Source organism: Apis dorsata, unplaced genomic scaffold (genome assembly GCF_000469605.1).
Source record: "Apis dorsata unplaced genomic scaffold, Apis dorsata 1.3 scaffold_470, whole genome shotgun sequence".
Lineage (NCBI taxonomy): Eukaryota > Metazoa > Arthropoda > Insecta > Hymenoptera > Apidae > Apis > Apis dorsata.
The window spans coordinates 770,754-791,714 of record NW_006263709.1 but is presented as its reverse complement, the minus strand read 5'-3'; the positions used below and the strand labels follow the sequence as shown (position 1 = coordinate 791,714).

Sequence of the window (20,961 nt, the reverse complement as noted above, 5' to 3'; positions counted from 1 at the left end):
TATATATATATATATATACATTTAATAATACTTTAGTTCGAATGTAATTTTAAAAGATATAATATACATATATATACATATTGGATATTTATACATTTATACAAAATTTAAATGTATAAAAATCTGCAGAATACAAATAATATATAATATTATTTGTATTAAAGCATTAAATATTCAGTTCAATATTATAATATATAATATTATATAATATAATGGTTGTGATTTGAGAAAACATATCTTTATTTCATTTTTTTAATCTTATTCAATATTATTTTACTTAAATATATTCAATCTATTTATAACAATTCAGTCATAAGTTAACATTAGTTAACTTAATTTAATGTTAATTTAATTAAAAATAAACAATTAAAAATAGATTACATATTATGTGAATAGAAAAAGCTTGTATTAAAAACAATTGAAAGATAATTATTCTTAATTAATAAAAAATAGTAAATTTTGTGATCATTTGTGTTAACCTAGTTAAGAAAAATGATATTTATTCAAGAATTAAGATTTTATATAATTTATATAATTATAATATAATTTTCTAATAAAATACCATTGTTTAAAATACATATGTGACAATGAATGAATCGACAATTACGATAAAATGCGCAAAGATTTTGATAGCTATTTGTAAATCATTGGTGCGAGAAAAAATGAATAAAATTCCTCGAAGTAAATATGCACTATACAATGTCGAAAACAATGAAAATGAATTCAACGTGATATATAATAATGGCTTCTGTTTATAAAACTAGTATCGTTGCGTAATAGACTGAAACTATGGTAGCAAAATATGTTAACCTCGTTCATCGATCGGCAAGCTTCGAGTTGGAAATGACTGAAAGATGTCATCGATAATTATTTAGAAAATACTATATATTTAAAAATATCAATTATTTTGTTTTTTTTAATATTAAATATCAAAATTGAAAAGATTTCTAAATACTAATATAGTATTTTTGAAACTAAACTATTTATTTTAATGTAAAGAAAAGGTTAGCTACTTTTACGATTTATTTGAATATTATTTGAATATTTAAAAATTATAAAAATATTGTGTAATTAAACTTAATTATGATAACAAAGATTTAGTGCATATTTCTTACTAGTGAATATCATGTCATAAAATATGTGCATAAATTACTTAAATACAGTAACAACATAACCTATTGGAAATCGCATCGATTGTTTAATGATCATGGATATATATAATGGGTGATATGAATAAACGAGTTAAATTGAAATCGATATTCAAATTAGAAAGGAACTTAATTGCGATTAATTTTGCTTAATTACAATTGATAGAGTTTAAATGGTATCATCTATATTATCCAAGCACGTTTAACCTGATTTAAGTTACGATCGTTAGAACATGCCCTACTTTGGTCAATGCCTATAATAATGGCAACGAATTTTCAGGAATGGAGTATAATAAGATTTTTGCATTAAAAAAAATTAAATGAAAATCAATTTTAAACATATTTTATAAAAATTATATATATTTTTATGATATAGAAATTTTCCATTTATTAGATAAATATGTAATGTATTTTCAGACAATTTTTAATCTTATATTTATTTTCATTATAATTTAGAATATTTGTAAATAATTAATAATTTAGTAATTTTTTTATAATTATAATTATACAATAATTTTGAAATTTTTTAGTTATGGTATTAATATATAAAATAAGTCATGTAAGATAATCACTTAAAATAAACGTAAATTAATTATTGCATGAAAAATATTTTATTTAAAAATTTCATGATATAGAAGAAGATAATTTGATCATAGTTTTTTGTACGTATAAATGTACGTATAATAAAGAATGAAATATATAAAAATTAATTTTGTTTTTTTAAATGGAATTATATATTTTTTAATACATTAATCATTGCAAATTGTGATTCCCTATAACAAAATTATTAAGCTATATAATAAAATATTATTAATAATTTAATTAGAATTTTATATTATGTGAAAAATAAAACATAAGAGTATTTTGTTTTTCATACGAAATTTTACAAAGTTAATTGATTTATCTCTTAAAACTGATAATATTTTATTATAAATATATTAATATATATATATCTATATTTCTTTTATAGGAAAATTTGCGATTAATTTATTAAAAAATATATGATTCCATTTAAAAAAGGATGAAGATTGATATATTTCATATATATCCATTTATAAGAAAATTAATAAAAATATCAAATTATAATATCAACTTTTCCAAGAAATCTTTTTTCATACAAAAAATAATTTACGAGTTAATAAGAATGATCATGGTATGTCATTTTCAGTATTATTATTAATTATATAATTATCCAAATTATCATTAATTGTAATATACATGCAAAAATAATTTTTTTCAACTTTTTAGTATAAAATTCCACTGTACATCACATATCGATTAGCAAATTTGAATTAAATATCTTCCTAAAACATCGTTTTAGAAAAACCAGATTATTATTCATCAAAGATAAATCCATTTAAATTCAAAAATGTGAATTATCCAAAAACTTACAATTGTTTTTGGGAAATGCATTGTGATAAAGAATCATTGTTGATTAATTATTGGATTGGTGAAAAAGTTATATTGATTTTTGATAAGATAAAAAAATTTCACATAGTTCGTATATCGTATATCATATATACTTGTGATCATAAAATCATTTTTTAGTAATATAATAATATTCTATGTTTATAAAATATTCTATTGTTGAATTTAAAAATAAATGAATTTAAAAATAAATGTAAATTAAGCATTTAAACATAATATAAGATAGTTTCTGTATTATCTTTCTTATATTAATATGAATAAAAAAATATGAAAAGAATGAAAAACATTTGCTATATTTTTTTTAAATAAACATTGAATGATAATAATAAGAAAAAAATATCAATAAAAAAATTGAAATCTATTTACAATATTCAATCGAATTTTGAACTACAACATAATAATGAATTTTATACAGATTTTACAAAGATTTCATAAAGATTTAAAGATTCATTCATCAAATTAAATTGATTTAAAGATTTGATATTTGAATACACAATTATATAAATTGATTTACACTTATACCATTCACCAAACTAATCATTATCTTTTATAATAAACTTTCTCACCAACTCAATAGAATTTGGTGATAATCACGGTAGACGAAGGGGACACAAGTGAACAAGCGCTGTGAAACGATGCCGTCATCTAATCTAACGTGAGCCGCGCCATCAGAGCGGATCTTCTTTGTCGAGTTGCGTAACACGCAACGATAGCGAGAGCGTACACAGAAGACGGTGAAATATAACGAGTGAAGCATTGGTCTGGCTAGATCAAGATCAAGCGGCCTGGCGGGAGATCCTTCTCGAGATCATCGGGAATGACGACCATTCGATTTGGGCCGATGAAACGACGCCGAGAGGAAGACGTTTCAACGGCGGTACCAGAATGACAACGACCAGGACGGTGGTCGGGATCTCGAGGATCCTGGTCCTCGTGCCTGTCACCGTCTGCGCGACCATTTCTTACGTCACTGAACAACCGCCGCGATGCAGCAACCGAACACCGCCACTTCGTATGTATATGCGACCAGAGTTGGGCATTAACGTGCTGAAAAATTAATTATTTAAAAATTTCGAATAAAATTGCTTTAAAATGGTAAGTTTGTTTAAAATAATAATAATAATAATAATGATAATTTATTCGCAGCTTTTATAGTTTTTCGTATAATTAATAGTGATTATCTCGATAATTTGAACGATTGAATTATTTGAATCGAAGTAATTTTATTCTTAATTTTAAAATTTTGCCCATCTCTATCACGTAGACCCCTGTGCTCGACCCACGATCCCCTTTAGAACCCTATTCTTTAGAAATCTGATCGATCTTTGTGCACAATTAGATAATTAGTTCTGTTCACGCTGAATGAAACATACGTTGGAAGCACGTAGCATGTGACAATGAATATGCAAATTTGCATTAAGACGATGCATTATTACGTTTTCATCGTTTGGATTTTAAAAATCATGCGTGTAATATGAATTTGCATGAATTTTTTCAGAGACATTGGCGAAATGTCAATACGACGCTGATTGTATGAAGAATGCTTATTGCTGGAACCAGGAAGCCTGTTTGTGCAAGGAAAATTACATTGTCTATAAAAATCGCACGCACGTGGAATGCCTCAAAGGTAAAATTTTTCTAGAATCTTTCGTATTGTTCCTATTGTCAGTGTTTGACGTTGATTTGATTACGTGATTAACTCATGTTTTAAATTATGTGATCCTTATACGTTCTCATGTATGTTTATTAATAATTTTTTTTCATGATTTATATTTTTATTAAATTGTTGTTGATTTCAACTTTATTTTAATTTTTTCCATGTATTTATTGAATCGAATAAAAATGATAACGATAAAAGGTAATATTAGATAATTTCTACGAGTTTTAAAAAAATTTGAAACGTATAATTATTTAGGGAAAAAAAATAATAAGAGAATTATAAAAAAAATTTTATTTATAATCAGATATATAATAATCGCATAAATATATCTTATATGAATTCAATTAATGAAATAATTTCAAGAGAACAAAATCAACAACTCAAATATTATTTTCAATATTATCTTTATTTTTCAAATATAATCTTGTATAAGATGGAGCAAAATTATTAAATTATAAAATATTCAATGATTTAATGATTTATTACTCTGCTATAAAAAATATTTCCAGTTGAAAATGCATATAAAAAAATAGAAAAGATAATAAAAATTTAAAAATTGATTTTTCATACCGAAAGAGATCTAAATATAATCTACTATGTTCTACGTATACAAAAATTATTATTAAAATCAAATTTCTCAAAATATATAAATGAATATTTTTGCGACTGACCATGAATCAGATTCATCAACTTTTTTCTCGTCGCCTTTTGTCAATCTCACGCAATAAGAACGAATAGTAGTAGAAAAGTATAATATATAAGTAGAATAGTAGAAAAGTAGATATTTACTAGACATTGTTGTTAGATACTTGGAAATTCCACTCCAAACATTTTTCAACGAAAACATTGAAAATCGATTATACCTATTTGAATAAAAAAATTCGATTAATCACCGTTCTCAACGGTAAGCTAGAACGTAGTGTCACCGACCTCGAAAAACGTGATCCTACGAGCATCATCCTTCGTCGGTGTTCCAAGCCGTCCCTTTCTCACGGTCTTTCCGTCTTCTAGAGCGTGTCGTTCATCATGCTCGCCGGTGCGACAAATCAACTATATTTCCTCGATTTTCCCACGGACAGGCCTAACGAAATGACAGAAACTAGCATGAAAATTGGGATCGAATTGACTTGAGAATTTATTTCCAGTTGCGAATGCTATCGGAGATCCTTGCGAGGCGGACGTTCAGTGTCGCGTGACCTTCGCTCCTTACTCGGAGTGCCGACAAAATATCTGCCAATGCTCCGATGGTTCTCACTACGTGGAAGGAAGGTGTTACGAGTCTGTAGGTGAGTGCACTTTACTTCCTTTGCGTTTCCTGAATCTCATCGGCAAGGCGAGTCCCGCTATAATTATTTCACCGCCTTCGTGAAAACGATTCATCGAATCGGGTAAAATGTATTTGCTGTATGTAATATCTTTTAATATTTTAAGCGAGAATTTAACGGAGAATTTAATGCGATTACTTCATTAAATCGGGCGAGTATCTAATATAAGTATCCTTGAAATATTATTTGAACATCTACGAATGATATTTTTAAATTCATGTGTTAATAACGACTAATTTAATTCTATGTTTTATTTAAGAAGTTAAATATAGTAAGAAGTAGTGATTTTCAATGCTTTTTTTATTTCATGGTATGCGTAAATTAAATTTACGAAAATTCTTTGGCATATAAAATTTATTATATTTATTTGATTTGTTGAAATAGGAATATATTTTTTTAACAATTGATTTAGAAGAAATATATCTTTTTTTTTGCTTTAAAGCGAAAATAAAATAATTATTTTTCCAATTAAACAACATTTAATGATATGCCAAAAAGAGTTTTGTTCAATTTTCTTTTTGAAAATTTTTTCTTTGATTTATAATAGTTTGTAAGTGAGAAAAATAATATATAAAATTATTTAAATATATAGGATGAATTTAATAATTTTGCTTGATAAATTTATTTATCGAATGATTTATTTTCCATTTATTTTTACATTAGATGAAATAATGAAGCTCTATTTTATGTCAGTCATATTTTTATATGTTTGTCTTATTTACAAACTACTATATATTTTTTTTCTTGTTTTTTCTTTTTCTCTAATAATTTTTATTAAATATTATACTTTTATTTGAGATTCTTTTATATGAAGCTAGTTAATAATGATATAGTATACTTGAAATTATTAGTTAAAGAAATACAAATATTTCTATTTATCAATTTCAAAAATTTTTTTCTCCAATTCTGTTCATTAAACCTTATCTTATAAGAGGTCGTTAAATTTTTAGCTATCGTAAAATAAAAGATATGAATATCAATTTAAACAAACGTTAAATAAAGAATTTTAATTTTAAACTTTTGTTTTTTCTATTTTTTTCTAAAATATATTATTTGCGAGAAAGACATTAGAAATCAATGTAGTTATTTATTATTTTCTAATTTACGTACAAAAATTTATTAATTTTTCATGGCACATTAATTTGATTATTATTGATTAAAAATCATTGAATTGAAACCATAAAATTAAGATTATCTGTATCTGGTATTATAGAAATGATAGTTTAATGATAATGGAATATTGTAAGATACGTCGATTTTTCTATCATTTTAATGAGCTATATTCTCAAATAATTCTTTGTTCTAATTTTTCCAGAATGAAAAAATAAAGTAATGCATTTCTCAAAGCTTAATTCATTATTGAAATGGCACGAATTTTCTATCATTATTACATCATTACATTATATAATTATTATATCCATATATTATTTTAATTTTTAATTTTATGTACTATATTATTATTCTTATATCTTTATTAAGTAATATTATTATATTATTATTATAATATTATTAAGTAATAATATATTTTATTATATTATATTATTTTTATTGTACGATGATTTCAGTTATGAAAACTATTCATATTCATATACGACATAATTGTTAAGGTATTACAGCTCTCTTTTTACAATGACATCATAGTTTCAATTTTTCGTTTACAAGCTCTAATCAAAATATATTGTTGCTCAGGTCTAGGAGAGCCTTGTCAAACGCACCGGAACTGCTACATCAGAGATAGTTACTGCGTGACAGGATATTGTGCGTGTACTTTGAAGTATCATCCTAATCCTCGCAATGATGGTTGCATACCAAGTATTGGTAAGTATTTCCAATCAATTTATTTTAGATGGATAAAATTTCAAATGGTTTTTTTTTTATAGTCGGTCGACATTTGAAATTTGAAGGAATAATAGAAAAAGTGGAATGGATTGCAAATATAAAATTTGAACTTTATTAGGATTTATTAGGATATTAATGAAAAACTATTCAAATGAAACTATTATATTCGATTCTATGCAAATGTAACTATCTTTGATGCAAGTCAAATATATAATAGATATCAGATTTTGATATCTGTAGAATCTCCTATAAAGAATGATCTCTGTATATCTCTTATAAAGAATATTGTATATTGTAAAACTTTCAATTGTTTCCAAAATTGCAAATATTAGTTTTTAAATTATAATCCAATATTCAATTAATTACAAGATTGTTTTTTAATTTATGCTCAAAACATGCTCAAAATAATAGCAATTGTCACATGAACATCAAATATTTTTATTTGCAAATTGGTTTTTTTATACTAATTTTTTTAATTTCTTAAGAATAAGTGTTATCAGAGTTTTGGTAGATTCTAGATATATTTTATAGATACTAAGATAAAGTTAGATGTTGGCTTAACGTTTGACGATTTGACTATTTGAAAAAAATTGATTTTAATAACATACACAGCATTCGATATATTTTTAACGTATGATACTGAAAGATTTTCATTAATACTTCAGAAATTAATAAATACCCGAAATTTAAAAATTTTAGATTTATCTCGATTAAAATTTTTTGGAATTACAGCTTTTCATGTGATTTAATTAATTCTTTCGTGACGATAAAACACAAAGAATAAAATCGAAATATTTGACATGTTTTTGACAGAATTAGGGGAAAAATGTTTCAAGGATTACGAATGCGTGGCGGAGAATTCGAGATGCATCGATATTTGTTCGTGCAAAGTAGATCATGTACTATCGAAGGATGGCAAACAATGTCTGAAAGTTCGCAATTCTGTGGGGGAATCGTGTCAAGAGAATTCTCAATGCCAATTAGGCATCAAAGATTCTGAATGTGGACCTGATGGTAAATGCAGTTGCATTGAGAATTTCCATCAACGAGGCTCCGTATGTTTCAGAGATATGAGTGAGTACCACTGGGATAAATCGAGTGTCGATAAGATAAAGAAAAGAATTCGTAAAGAAACGTAAAATTATTATTTTAGTGTTGAACGATCGATGTCAAAGTCATAGAGATTGCGTCACCATTACTTATAGGCATTCCAACATTACCGAAGTGATGAACGTCGATTGCATAGACAGTATGGATTCATTTTTTCATCCCTAAACGAAAATTATATTTCTCCTGAGAACATTATATTTTTTTCAGATACATGCGTTTGCGCCAAGGATTACATTATGTCAAAGGAATTATACGATTGCATCCGATATAGCGACAATGGTAATTATTCTTTTTTTAAAAAGTGAATATTATTTTCACCTCTATACCGAATAATAAATAAATTCTATTTATTTTCAGGCGCTGAAAGTACAATTTCTTGGCAACAAATTTTTCGAATTCTCCCTTTTATATTTTTCACGACTTTTTTGATACTTTGAGCATCGTGCTATTAGAAAAAAGTAATCTAAAAAAATAATACAATTGTTTACAATTTTATCAACGTATAATAATGTTTTAATTGTACAATTATATTTATTCGAATATTTTTTGTTTTATTGTAAATACGTTATATTTATATAGATAGAAAAAAAACATATCGCTACCAAAGATAAGTCCATTTCCTCTGTGTATTAACTATCAGTCGATTCATATTTATTCACATCACAGAACAATAATGACTTTCTCTTCTTTTAAAACGCGGATTAATAAATATTATCGCATAACATGACAATGACAGGTCGTGTAATTATTTTCATAGTAATGTTATGGACAACAACGAAAGATAAGTTATATGAAAATATACACATATCGATATTATATTACTATTGTTAACATTTGATATATTTTTTTTTTTTTTTCCTAAATTTTCCAAACATTTAATCGAATTCCGAATTCAATACTTTCCAATCTTCTTTTATCATATCCGCAGCCTTTTCAGCGATCATATAAGCAACCGCATTCGTATGGCCTGTTACTATGGTAGGGATTATACTGGCATCCACAACTCTGAGACCATTGATCCCGTGCACTCGTAACCTGTGATCCACTACACCAGAGTTCCTCCTTGGGCCCATCTTACACGTTCCTACGAAATGACCTAGGGTCGTGGTCACTTGCCGAGCAACACAAGCCCAATACGGATCTGTACCGAACGGGACATGTTTGCATCCTGGAAACGCAACTGGCAATAACGTCGCATTGAAACGTTTAAACGCTTTGGTCGATGCTACTTCTATAGCCTGAAAAATTAACTTTAAATAATTTCATGAAATCGATAAATTTTCTGAAAGAAAGAGCATGAATCAAAAAATTTAATAAATTGAATAAATTGCGAAGTTTTTAGAAATTTAGAAGTTTAAAGAAATGATGATTATCATAAGTGGTATTAGTAGTATAAGTAATAAGTAATAAGTATAAGTAATATGATGACAGTAAAAAAAAAAAAAAAGCGACAGTCGCAATAGTAAGGCGTGAAATAAATATTAAAAGAATGCATAAATATGTACTGAAGAATCGTGATTGTGAAGTACAAGGTAAACAGCTACCAAGATAAATGTTACATAGAAAGTGACAACCTTTTTAATGCCTCGAACCATAGTTCTGAGATCGTCTTCGTGTTCGTAGTAATTTGTCTCGAAAATAGGTCGGTCAAATGGATCACAACTTTTCAAGGTAACTCTCCCTCTACTTTTCGGCTGCAAGAGGACCGGAACAATGGAAAAAGCGTCATAACCTTCGTAACCAGTAAAAACTTCTTTGTAAAATTCGTTTGTCAAGCCCAGAAGCCCTCTGTAACTACCCGATATATCTCCAGTTAGAGCGCTTATACCTAAAACCAGTTCAATGTCGGGAACATTTGTTTCTTTCGTTTCGTTTGAGATTGAACGATTCAAATAATCGGAATTTACTGTGATGGTAGTAATATTTGGGGGAAGAGAAGCTGGAAAATAAGAGAGCATATAATTAAATACAAAAATATGGATGCGATATTTCTTTGAAAATTAATTCTTTCTGTAAAAAGTTTTAAATAGTCAGAGAATATATCTAGAAACTAAAAATATGTCTATATAAATAACTTTTGCTTGATAGTTCTAGTAGATTCTTCCATTAGCAATTGTTTGACATTTTATTTAAATTTTAAGCAATTTTATTTCAAGATATTCATTCTATTATAAAATAGAGAGAAATTATGAAAATTGTTATATATTCTTTTTTTTTAAATATAATATATTACAATTTATATCAATATATAAATATGTGTTTTATTTTCAAGAAATAAAAGAATCTTTCCCAGATCTCAGTATTATTTATATATCACAATTATTCTTACACAATTAAAAAAACGTAACTCCAATGATTTTAACCTTGACATATTGATGCTTACGCCACTACCGATTTTAAACGTTGATTTCAAGAAATTATTCGTTTCAATTATATCTATTAATAACAATATTCTTATAAATACGAATTATGCTTGAATATATTTTATTATGAATTATAATTATATTTTCCATTTACTATCTAAATTTATCTTAAATCTAACTCAAACTAAGATTAATTCAAAACTAATATATAATATACTAATACCTCAAATTCATTATGCAACTACAAAAAATTTTAAAAATGCAATATAATATAACTCAAAAATTGCTATAAGAATATATATATCAAAATTCCAAATTGAAAGTTTATAATTTACTAATTCACAATTGTTTCAATAAAAAGCATATAACTGCAAATTTTAAGTTATTATTGTTGTCAATCAGTATCATATCTATTAACTTTCCAAATATACTTTCAATCTATGTAAAACTTTTTGCAAAAAGAATCAACTTTTGGAGAGATACGCTTACACTGATTACAATCCGAATTTATATTACCTTTTTTGTCATTGAAGTGATTCGTATCATAAAATTCCGTATTATTAACTTGAAATTTTTTCATTAACCGGATAGATCGATCTTCCTTCGTATCGATAAACGCAAGACACTCTGCTCCTCCTGGTACTGTTAAGGGGCCAGTTCCTTTGACAAAATAATCCAAAATATTGGCCAGATTCGAGGCAAGCCGGGGTTCAACAATAGACACGCTTTCATTTACGAGAAAAGTCAACACGGACATGCTGACATGATCTTGGAGGTTATATCCGACCGGCAGATCCTCGATTGAATCGATATTCAAAGATTCGAGGTGATCTTTGGGTCCTATTCCAGAGAGCATTAACAATTGTGGTGAATTTAAAGTGCCTAAATAAACGTAAGAAATTTATCTTTCGAAACGTTTTCGTAAAACGGTTTTTACGATCTCTACGATACGTGTAAGAAATTTTGGGTCACCTGTTGAAAGTATTATCTCTTTATTAGCAGAGACAAATCGTTTTCTGCCATTTTTAATAAATTCGACGCCTACGGCCACTTTTTTCTTTGGATCGATCACGATTTTTGTCACCCTAGACAATTTGGACAAATGGAAATTCTTTCTGTCACGAATGGGCTTTAAGAACGCTTTGCTCGCACTAACTCTATGTCCGTTCCTGAGATGAACCTGCGCTGTCGAAAAACCAATTACATTGGCTGCATTGTAATCGATTACGTCATATCCCAATTCTTCGCCACCGCGAAGAAAACATTCTCTCAAAGGCGAGACGTATGGAGAAGATATCACGTCCAAATATCCTCCATGGCCATGAAATCTGGAAGATTCGTGTCAAATATTATTGTATAAATATAAATTAATTTATATATATATATTTTATATAACGAAATTTTCATTTTTAATTGCTAGAAATATTCTATTTAACGAGCATTATCTGAGACACTGACATCCTCTTGTTAAAGATTTGTTAAGCAAACATTGGCATGTTGTCACTTTCTAATATTTCACAGTTCAGTCACGTATTCGCAATTAATACATTTTACAACTTTGTTGTCTTTAATACTTATATTGCAAAAGTCGTATTCCATTTATATTTTCAATCGAATTGAAACAATGTAGAAAAGTATGATTTTTCTATTATTAATTTTATTTTAATAGAATTCAGTTTCAATATTCAATAATCAATTTAATTGTTAATTATTATTATTACATTATAAAATTATTTAATTAATGATATATCATCTATTGTTTGCGAGGTTTCATTTTTCTTTCTTATTTTCTATATATTTTCAATGAATTCTCATTTAAATTTTCTTTTTGATGAACAAAAGATATGATAATTTTTTGAACTAAGTTTAAAAGAATACGATAAATACATCATTTATTAACATCATTTAAATTATTTAACTATAATTTATTCTATCCTTGGTTTTACCAAATATAATCGGTATTATTATGACAGGTATTATTATTATACATAATTGCAGCCTTGAAAAATTTGATTTTATATTAAAAATTCATAATAAATTTCTTTCAGATCAAATGCTTTTCATGATGAAGAATAATTTTTCTAATGGATGTTGATCCATATATAAATATAAATATTATATTTTTCTATTACCAATTATAATTATAAAAATCATTATCTTTTTAAAATTATTACACAGATCATATATAATCCATGTATTTATTCTTTAAAATCGCAATTCGAAATGCAATCTTTCTATTATATCACGAATATATTATTTTATATATTTTATATATTATTTTTACATCGAAATTGAATTTCTAATATAATTTAATATAATTTAATATAATTTCTAATATAATTTCTAATATAATTTCTAATATAATTTTCTAATATAATAATATCTACCTTATATCTTGATCCAGCAATTTGCAATTTTCCGATTTGATAAAATAGGGAAGCACGTCTCGATAACTCCACCCTGGGTTGCCTTGCGCGGCCCAATTATCGTAATCGTTCGGCGATCCTCTCGAATATATCATGAAATTCACCACAGAGCTCCCTCCGACCGCTCTACCCCCTGGCAAATTGCAACGACCATCCTTCATCGACAAACAGTAACCACCGGTCCCATCCACATTTCGGGGTCTCGGTTCACTTCTGTGCAGGCGGACGTAGTCAGTGACATGCAAAGCCGGAGCAAGCAATGGTATATCTGTGAGGAAAATCTCATCTTTGCCCTCTTCGAGCAGCAACACGTTCCACTGCGGATTTTCCGTCAACCGATTCGTCAAAACGGAGCCCGCGGAACCAGCTCCGATTACGATGAAATCGTATTCTTCGGAGAAATACGTTTCATCGGGGACCGAGTCATCTTGTCCTTTTAGAATTCCGAGAAAAAATAAATAAATAGTTTTCAGAATTGTGGGAGGGATAATGGATTGTACGCAGGACAGAAGCAAGGCAACTATCAATAATTTTAACATTATAGAAATTTAATTTGATTTTTTTAAAAAAAAAAAGAAAAATAAATATTAAATTAAACGAGAAACACTTGTTTGTCACTTTGGCACTTGTCACAGTAGTAGTAATAGTAGTTTTATATGTCTGAACGGACACGTTATTTTAATCGACGTTTAAAGTATATTTATTTGATTTGAAAATGATTGGTTGAAAAGCAGCTCGGTTGAAACCTCCCATCGTCATCGACTCCCGCGATCTTTGTGCTTCGTTCGAACCGAAATTGCTCGACACGATCGGTATCTTGCATGAGAGACACCTAGAATTCTTGATGGTGTTTGTATTGTTAATATGGTCAAGGTATAATGACGCGAGTCGCATGACAGATGTGTATAAAATGAATTACAGAAATAAAGAAGTCATTGAACGAATGACTTTTCAAATCTTTCTCGAATAACTGTAAATTATATAAAATTAGTGAAGATTGATTGATTACAAAAATATTGTGATAAAACTTTCAAAGATTTTCAATTGTTTCAGTTTCACGAAATTATACAAAAAGTCATATTGCGAGAGATGGAAGATTAATTAGGATTTATTAAGAATCGAAACGCGTTCTTATGTAAATGTGAAACGAGTCGTACATTTTAATTTTGCATTGTACATTCTTTTTTTTTTATACTTAGTTTTATATTAAATGTCAATATTAATATATAATTTGAAAATTGAGAATTTTTTACATGAGATTTTAGTAGGTAATAACAAAATTAGGACGTTGTCTTCATGATATTATAAAGATTTATTATTTATATAATTAAATATTTGTATAATTGAGAGGTAATATGAAATTCCATGTTTTAAATGATATTATTAATATTATTATTCGTAATTATATTTATTATTTAAAATATAAACAGAATTTGCAGAAAGCGAAAACTAAACTTTTGAAGATATATAATTTTCGAAATTTAAGAAAATTTGTAAGAAAATTAAATTAAAATTAATTAATTATTGTTAATCTTTCGTAAAGTATAAATATATTAAGTAATTATAAAAATATTTTACTTTTTATATTTAAATATTATAATAATATATATAATATAATAATATAATAAATTAAATAATATATATAATATAATAAATTTATATATATAAATAATTTATTATATAATTTATATTTGTAATCAATCAAATCAATCAGTCAAATCAATATTTAAAATGTAACATTTTTAAAATTTGATTAATCTAAAAAAGTATGTAAACAGAATCTGTAGATAATGGAAACAGAATATCTTATCTGTCTTTAAACGATTATATTATATGTTTTCATATATTTCGTACATATTTTCTGTTGCTAAAAATAATTTCTTTACTTTCAAATAATGATAAAGTAGGAATCCTTTTATTTGATGTAAATACAAGCGATAGAAAATTTTATTAAAACTATAAGTATATATATCATAAATTAAATATAAATAAAATAAAAAAATTATATAATGTTTTTTTTATCAATGAAATTTGAGAATAATATTATAGATAAAAATATCTAACTATTTTCATTTTACCAATTCAGTGTTACCGATTCAGTACAGAACAATATGGATAGTGATTGAATTTGCAATTAAATTTTATTATTAAAAATTGTAAATAAAAATTCAATGAGAAATAAAATAAATCTACAACAATCTCATAAATGATTATCAATTGATTAATCAATAATTGATCATAAATAATTATATAATATAATATTATATTATATACTTTTTATAAACTTTTCATTAATTGCTAATTTTTAATATGAATTATATTAATTAATTGCTAATTTTAATAATATTATTTACATATAAACGATTCGTACACTAAATTTCAATAACATTTAAAAATTTTATCATTACATTTGCTTGTTCAATATTCTAAGAGTATAAGATTTTCAGTGGCTCTATCTAACATGTTTAAAGGAAATTACAGTCGAACGAATTTCAAAAACGCGGTAACAATGAAGGAATTTCGTGTATATTTATTTACGAAATTATGTATCTGATAATATTCTGTGTTAAAATATATGTATCCAAAGTGTTGTGTGTATTGTTTGTTTTGTAATCAAATCATAATGAATGTAAAATTTTTACGTAGAAACACATTTAATTAGTGATTTTGTTAATATCGAAATATAACCTCGCTGAACAAACATGAATAATCTTAACAATACCTCTTTTGAAATGCAGTATATGTTTTTTGAAGATTATATTAATTCTAATCAAAAATGAACAAAGTAAATTAACTGTGAATATAAATAATTTGTTTGAAAGATATATTATGTATCTTTCATTTAGAAGATAGAAATGAGTATCATACAGATATCTTTTCATATGGTAAAGTAAATATTGGAAATCGAGCCAATCAAAAGTGGAGCAATTTAAGAATTCGATCGTTGATTTGAGAGTTTCGAAGGAATCTCGTTCGAACTCGATTTGCAAGGTGGATAGCAATTTTCAAAGTGTTCTGAAAAGCAGTCCCCCAAGTCTTTCCCCAAAGGATCGAGTCAACGAAGAAGAATCGGGAGTGAAATAAAGTGGAAAGCCTTTTTTAACGGAAAATGTTGGTATGCGGGGTCACAGGCCAGATACGATCGAGCTTCTTTCCAGTGACTGATTGGTGGGATATTTTTCATGGGGCGTGGAAATAAGGAATTGGTTTCTATATAGCTATGACTACGAGACGTTTACGAACTTTAGAGAGTGTATAATTTGAGCAATCTACTTTAGACAATCTGGATAATATAGATGCTTTAGATAATCGAATTTAATCACACATTATATTAGATTATCATCGAAGAACAAAGGAGCGTGGATGGGAGACTCAGTGTATCGTATTAATCAAGGTATGGAAGATGGAGATTAAATTTAAAGGAGATTCCCGAGATTCGCGAGTCCTCGTAGGAGCAAGTTGCTCGAAAATTTGCAATGGGAGAATATCGAAGGGCCATCGCTAACCAATGGTGGGAGAAGTAGAACACATCGGCACCAGGGTGAGAGGCAGCGGATTCAGGAGAACGCGCAGCCGCAAAAGGGCAGGGTGGGAAGGCTGTTAGTTCGGAGGTCTTTCAAGGGGTGGTCTGTCAGTTTACCGGATGACCGCGTGAGCGCGCTGCCGCGCAAGACCAACCCTCTATTCGCGCTACATCCGGCGAACGTGACTGATCGTGTTCGATTCTTGAACCGTTGCAAAACATTCGGTTTTTCGCTCGATCAATTTCGCGATTTCTTTCTCTTGCCTAAACCTTCTTCGATTCTTTTTCAATCGGTTATCCGTGATTTTATCCCACTAATGTGCTATAATCCACGGGTTGAAAAGTCACCACCACCTATCGACCGTCGTCACTGACCGGTCCGTTTTTCGCACTTTTGCTCTTTTTTTCACCGACCGTCACTTTGGATCCTATATGTTCTCGATCCGATCAAGCCTCTTCTCATCTTGCGCGGCTCTATACGACTCTGCGCAGTTTTCGTGACCGTAAACCCTTTGAAGCAAAAAAGAACATTACAGTGTACCTCTGTGACAATCGAATGGTAAATTAATCGGGAGGAAGAGAAAAAAGAAGAGGAGGACAAAGGAAAAAAGGAAGAAAGAGAGGAAGAGCAGGGGACGGAAGGAGCAAGAGTTACAGTTACGAGGAGGGAGAGAAGGAAGGAAAGAGAAGGAGGGAGAAGTGATTCCTTTCCTCGCGTAGAATAGTGTGTAGTGTATTCTTGGTGGATGGTATCGCAAGGATCGGTAGCTGGTTCGTGATGGGGGTGGGAAACAGTTTATCAGACGTAGTCACTACAAGTAGTCCACCAGAAAGATAATGCAGATAAATGTTTCCGGAGGGAAGAGCGGACAAGTAACAGAGGATTACGTATTGTCAGGTACGTGTATTTTTCCCCCTCTTCCTTTTCACTCCTTGCCACTGTGCGTATACGTCCGTATTATCTGTGTAGTTGTTCTAATATCTGTGTTATCGTTCGTGCACATTTTTTTACGTGCATCGTTGAATAAGTAATAAAAGTGTATGAACGTATGTGCACGGCTACATGTACGTACAGTTATACGAGGTAGGACATGAAACTTTTACGAAATCTATCTGAAATCTTTATTATATATCGAGGTAACTTTCAACACGCCAACCAATGTTGAAAGGAGGGAGGGAGAGAGAGACTATTGTTTCATATGCAAATTTACATTCAGATTGTCCAATAGAATATATAATACGTATAGGATAAGTACCTTTGAGTACTATATTTTCGATTTTCGTTATTTCGATTCTTTTGTTTATCTTCTATATACGATATCGCGTATTCCGTCACATAATCTCGATAAATTCGTGGTCGTGTAATTTCAAAGGTAACGAGGTATGACGGTATAACGTTCATTATCACCGGAGGTCACCTTATCCTTGTTCAACCGTGAAGGGAAACGTACGGTTCGTTTCGTGACGAAATCGAACGCGAGTGAGGACGATAAACGAGGTAACGTGACCGATGACATTAGCTTCGCCGACTAAGTAACTGAAAAATCGCAAACATACGGTGCAAGAGTATCATTAATCGACCGATCTCTCGACCTCGACTCTAACCTCGATTCAAGGTTTTACATACACGTTCAGTCAATGCTCGGCCGTATTTACCTTAGCGATGCCTCTTTACATAGGAAAAGTATGTAACCTGGGGATCTATAGCACAGTGTAAAGCACCAATTGTATTATTCATTTACTCACGGTGGATATATGATCGTTAACTATACCTTCTTATCAGATTGGCTTTGTCGAATCGTGTTTTACCATCGCGACGAGATTCGCACGTATGGAAAGGATTCAACAACGAATTAAGTATCGAGGAAAGATGTTTTTTTTGCAATGTCTGTTTGTAAAGATAAGATAAGGGAATCTTGTTCGAATGCATACGTACCGTAAAAATGGGATAGTCTTTCGTAAAGGAAATGATCGTTGAGATATTATATTGATCTTTTCCTCGTCGAACAGACCGTCTATTCACGATTGGCATTTTATCCAACCTATATAACTTAATCTTTTGATACATAATCGTTTGAAATGTAATAAAATATTTTAAAATTGCCAGTTTCCATATTATACAGAATCATAGAATATATATATATATTTTTTTTTTATTTGGAGATTTTTTATAATAGGTTATGTATACATAGAATATGTAAATCGCAAATTAATATAAAAATATAATAATTTAGTTATTTTGTTAGATATGTAATACAATTTCAATTTGATATAATATAGGTTAGAATTAAATAGTTCCATAAATTCATTTCTATTGATACTTTATTATATGGTAATTTTGACAAATGTACAGTGCATATTATATATAATTATTTTAAAAAATATTCGAACATTGCATTTTACAAGATCGAAGAAAAAACAATTTTATAAATTGAAGAAAAATGCAATGATGTTATACAAATTTACATTATTAAATCAAAATATTAAATTTTTTACAAAAATGTGACTTTTCTTAGATCAATTATTTTACATTTTGAAGACAATAATAAATGATTTTTATTATAAGATTAATGTTCCTGTATTTTTTTAACTATCAAGTTATACAAATACATAAATATATAATATATATTTTAATATAATATCAATAATTATGGATTTTCCAATATCACATACATTTATTAATTCTACATACAACACTCTTATCATTTTTTTAATTTCTTAATATTTTTGATTTTCTTTTAATAATTAACACATATATATATATATATATTTAAACATGTTAATTTCAAATTAAATATTATTTTCATTATTATAATAATATGGAATGATGTATGCTTATATTATTGTGAATAGAAATAATGTATTTGGATAATTTAATGAAATGATATTAGGGTATTTAAATAATGTAACTTTTACTATATATCTTTATAATTTAAGGTTGATAGAAAACAATAATAAACATTAAAAAAAAACGGTGATAAGAATAAAAAATAATTCCACTCATTAATATAAATTTAATTTTTAACAAATCAAAAAAGGATTTATTTTCGTATTTCTAACTCGAATAAAACTTTCACTTTTAAATAATTTTATTTTGGACTTGTAAAGAATCCAAAAAATTTTTATATATTTTATATATTTGAACAACGATTTTTGCTGAATAAATTTCATTCGTATACGCAGTAAAAAACATTGCAAGACAAAACAATACGTAAATATTTACATGAACTACATCTATTCATTCCTCATATCGATTTACAACAATGAATATGTGGATATTAAAAGACATATAACATCTCTTGATTTTCCACTCATACGATGACCTCGGGGGCTTAAAGCACATACACGTGTAGTATTAAACAATCACTCATCATACAGTCTACATTGGTTAGAAAGTTGTAAGTGAGAGCGCGGCGAGTCTGGTACAAAAGATAGTGGAAGGACAAAATTACAAAGCACAGCTTGCAGACTGGCGGTGTGGTATGTGCGGATATGTGGAACATGAGATTCCGAGAACCAAGGATTCTGAATTCCTTGCGGCATATGTAAGATATCCTACGTGGAAGAATTAATACCGGTTGTCTTATAGCTCGAAATTCAAACGTACAATTTAAATTTCCAGGAAAATTTCTCTGTATTTTATGATTCTTCGTAATTTCCATTTTATCGGGAATCTTATTTCTTCTTTTTCATTTCCGTTATCATTTATGATAAAAGAAATATTTCGTAAGAAATTGAAGGAAAATAAATTTGTTAAGAACTTTTGTTGGAATATAATTTCGAATTCTCGATAATAATCGGTTTAATAAATATATTCCTTATAAAGATTTTCAATAACTAATCTAAGTACTACGTGAACGTTATAAATAATAAAAAGTCTTGTCCCCTTTAAGAGATTATACAAGGAGTTAAATTTCATAATAAATTTTCTTATAATACGTATAAATTCCGTTTCCAGTTAATAAAACTTTAAATTCGTATAATTTGTACAAAAAAATAAATTATATGATATATTTTCTCATTAAACAATGTCTCTATATATCTACAAAATTGCTCGAACTTTAATACATTCAACTTTACAATCTTCAATTAGCGATTGACGAGAAGCGAATCAATTATTTTCCTTCCGCTTTCCTCCC

At 27.9% G+C, this 20,961-nt stretch overlaps 2 protein-coding genes and 1 long non-coding RNA gene across 7 annotated transcripts in view; 2 read left to right on the top strand and 1 right to left on the bottom strand.

Moving 5' to 3' along the window:
• The window catches only part of LOC102670818 (uncharacterized protein DDB_G0272420-like), a 10,723-nt gene extending 1,741 nt beyond the window's left edge, over positions 1 to 8,982 (top strand). For 2 of the 5 annotated variants that reach the window (XM_031512552.1, XM_006620061.2), the window contains exons 2-9: positions 3,154 to 3,588; positions 4,075 to 4,203; positions 5,382 to 5,522; positions 7,251 to 7,379; positions 8,214 to 8,474; positions 8,554 to 8,649; positions 8,718 to 8,789; positions 8,868 to 8,982. In XM_031512552.1, coding sequence (XP_031368412.1) covers positions 3,462 to 3,588; positions 4,075 to 4,203; positions 5,382 to 5,522; positions 7,251 to 7,379; positions 8,214 to 8,474; positions 8,554 to 8,649; positions 8,718 to 8,789; positions 8,868 to 8,947 — 1,035 coding nt within the window. In that variant the 5' untranslated portion in view covers positions 3,154 to 3,461 and the 3' untranslated portion in view covers positions 8,948 to 8,982. Of the gene's footprint in view, positions 1 to 608; positions 864 to 3,153; positions 3,672 to 4,074; positions 4,204 to 5,381; positions 5,523 to 7,250; positions 7,380 to 8,213; positions 8,475 to 8,553; positions 8,650 to 8,717; positions 8,790 to 8,867 lie in introns of those variants that run through there. The other 3 variants (XM_006620060.2, XM_006620063.2, XM_006620062.2) reach the window with 3 other exon arrangements.
• LOC102681429 (glucose dehydrogenase [FAD, quinone]-like) lies at positions 8,832 to 14,135 on the bottom strand. The gene is made up of 5 exons (XM_006620053.2): positions 13,261 to 14,135; positions 11,846 to 12,201; positions 11,390 to 11,755; positions 10,085 to 10,449; positions 8,832 to 9,748 (listed from the first exon to the last, which is right to left on the bottom strand). The coding sequence occupies exons 1-5, from the start codon at positions 13,836 to 13,838 to the stop codon at positions 9,386 to 9,388; spliced, it is 2,028 nt and encodes a 675-aa protein (XP_006620116.1). The 5' UTR covers positions 13,839 to 14,135; the 3' UTR covers positions 8,832 to 9,385.
• On the top strand, positions 9,939 to 10,496 carry LOC116186147. Its single transcript, XR_004151101.1, has 2 exons — positions 9,939 to 10,042; positions 10,153 to 10,496. It is a non-coding gene; the product is annotated as an uncharacterized LOC116186147 (long non-coding RNA).
• Positions 14,136 to 20,961: the final 6,826 nt, after the last annotated feature.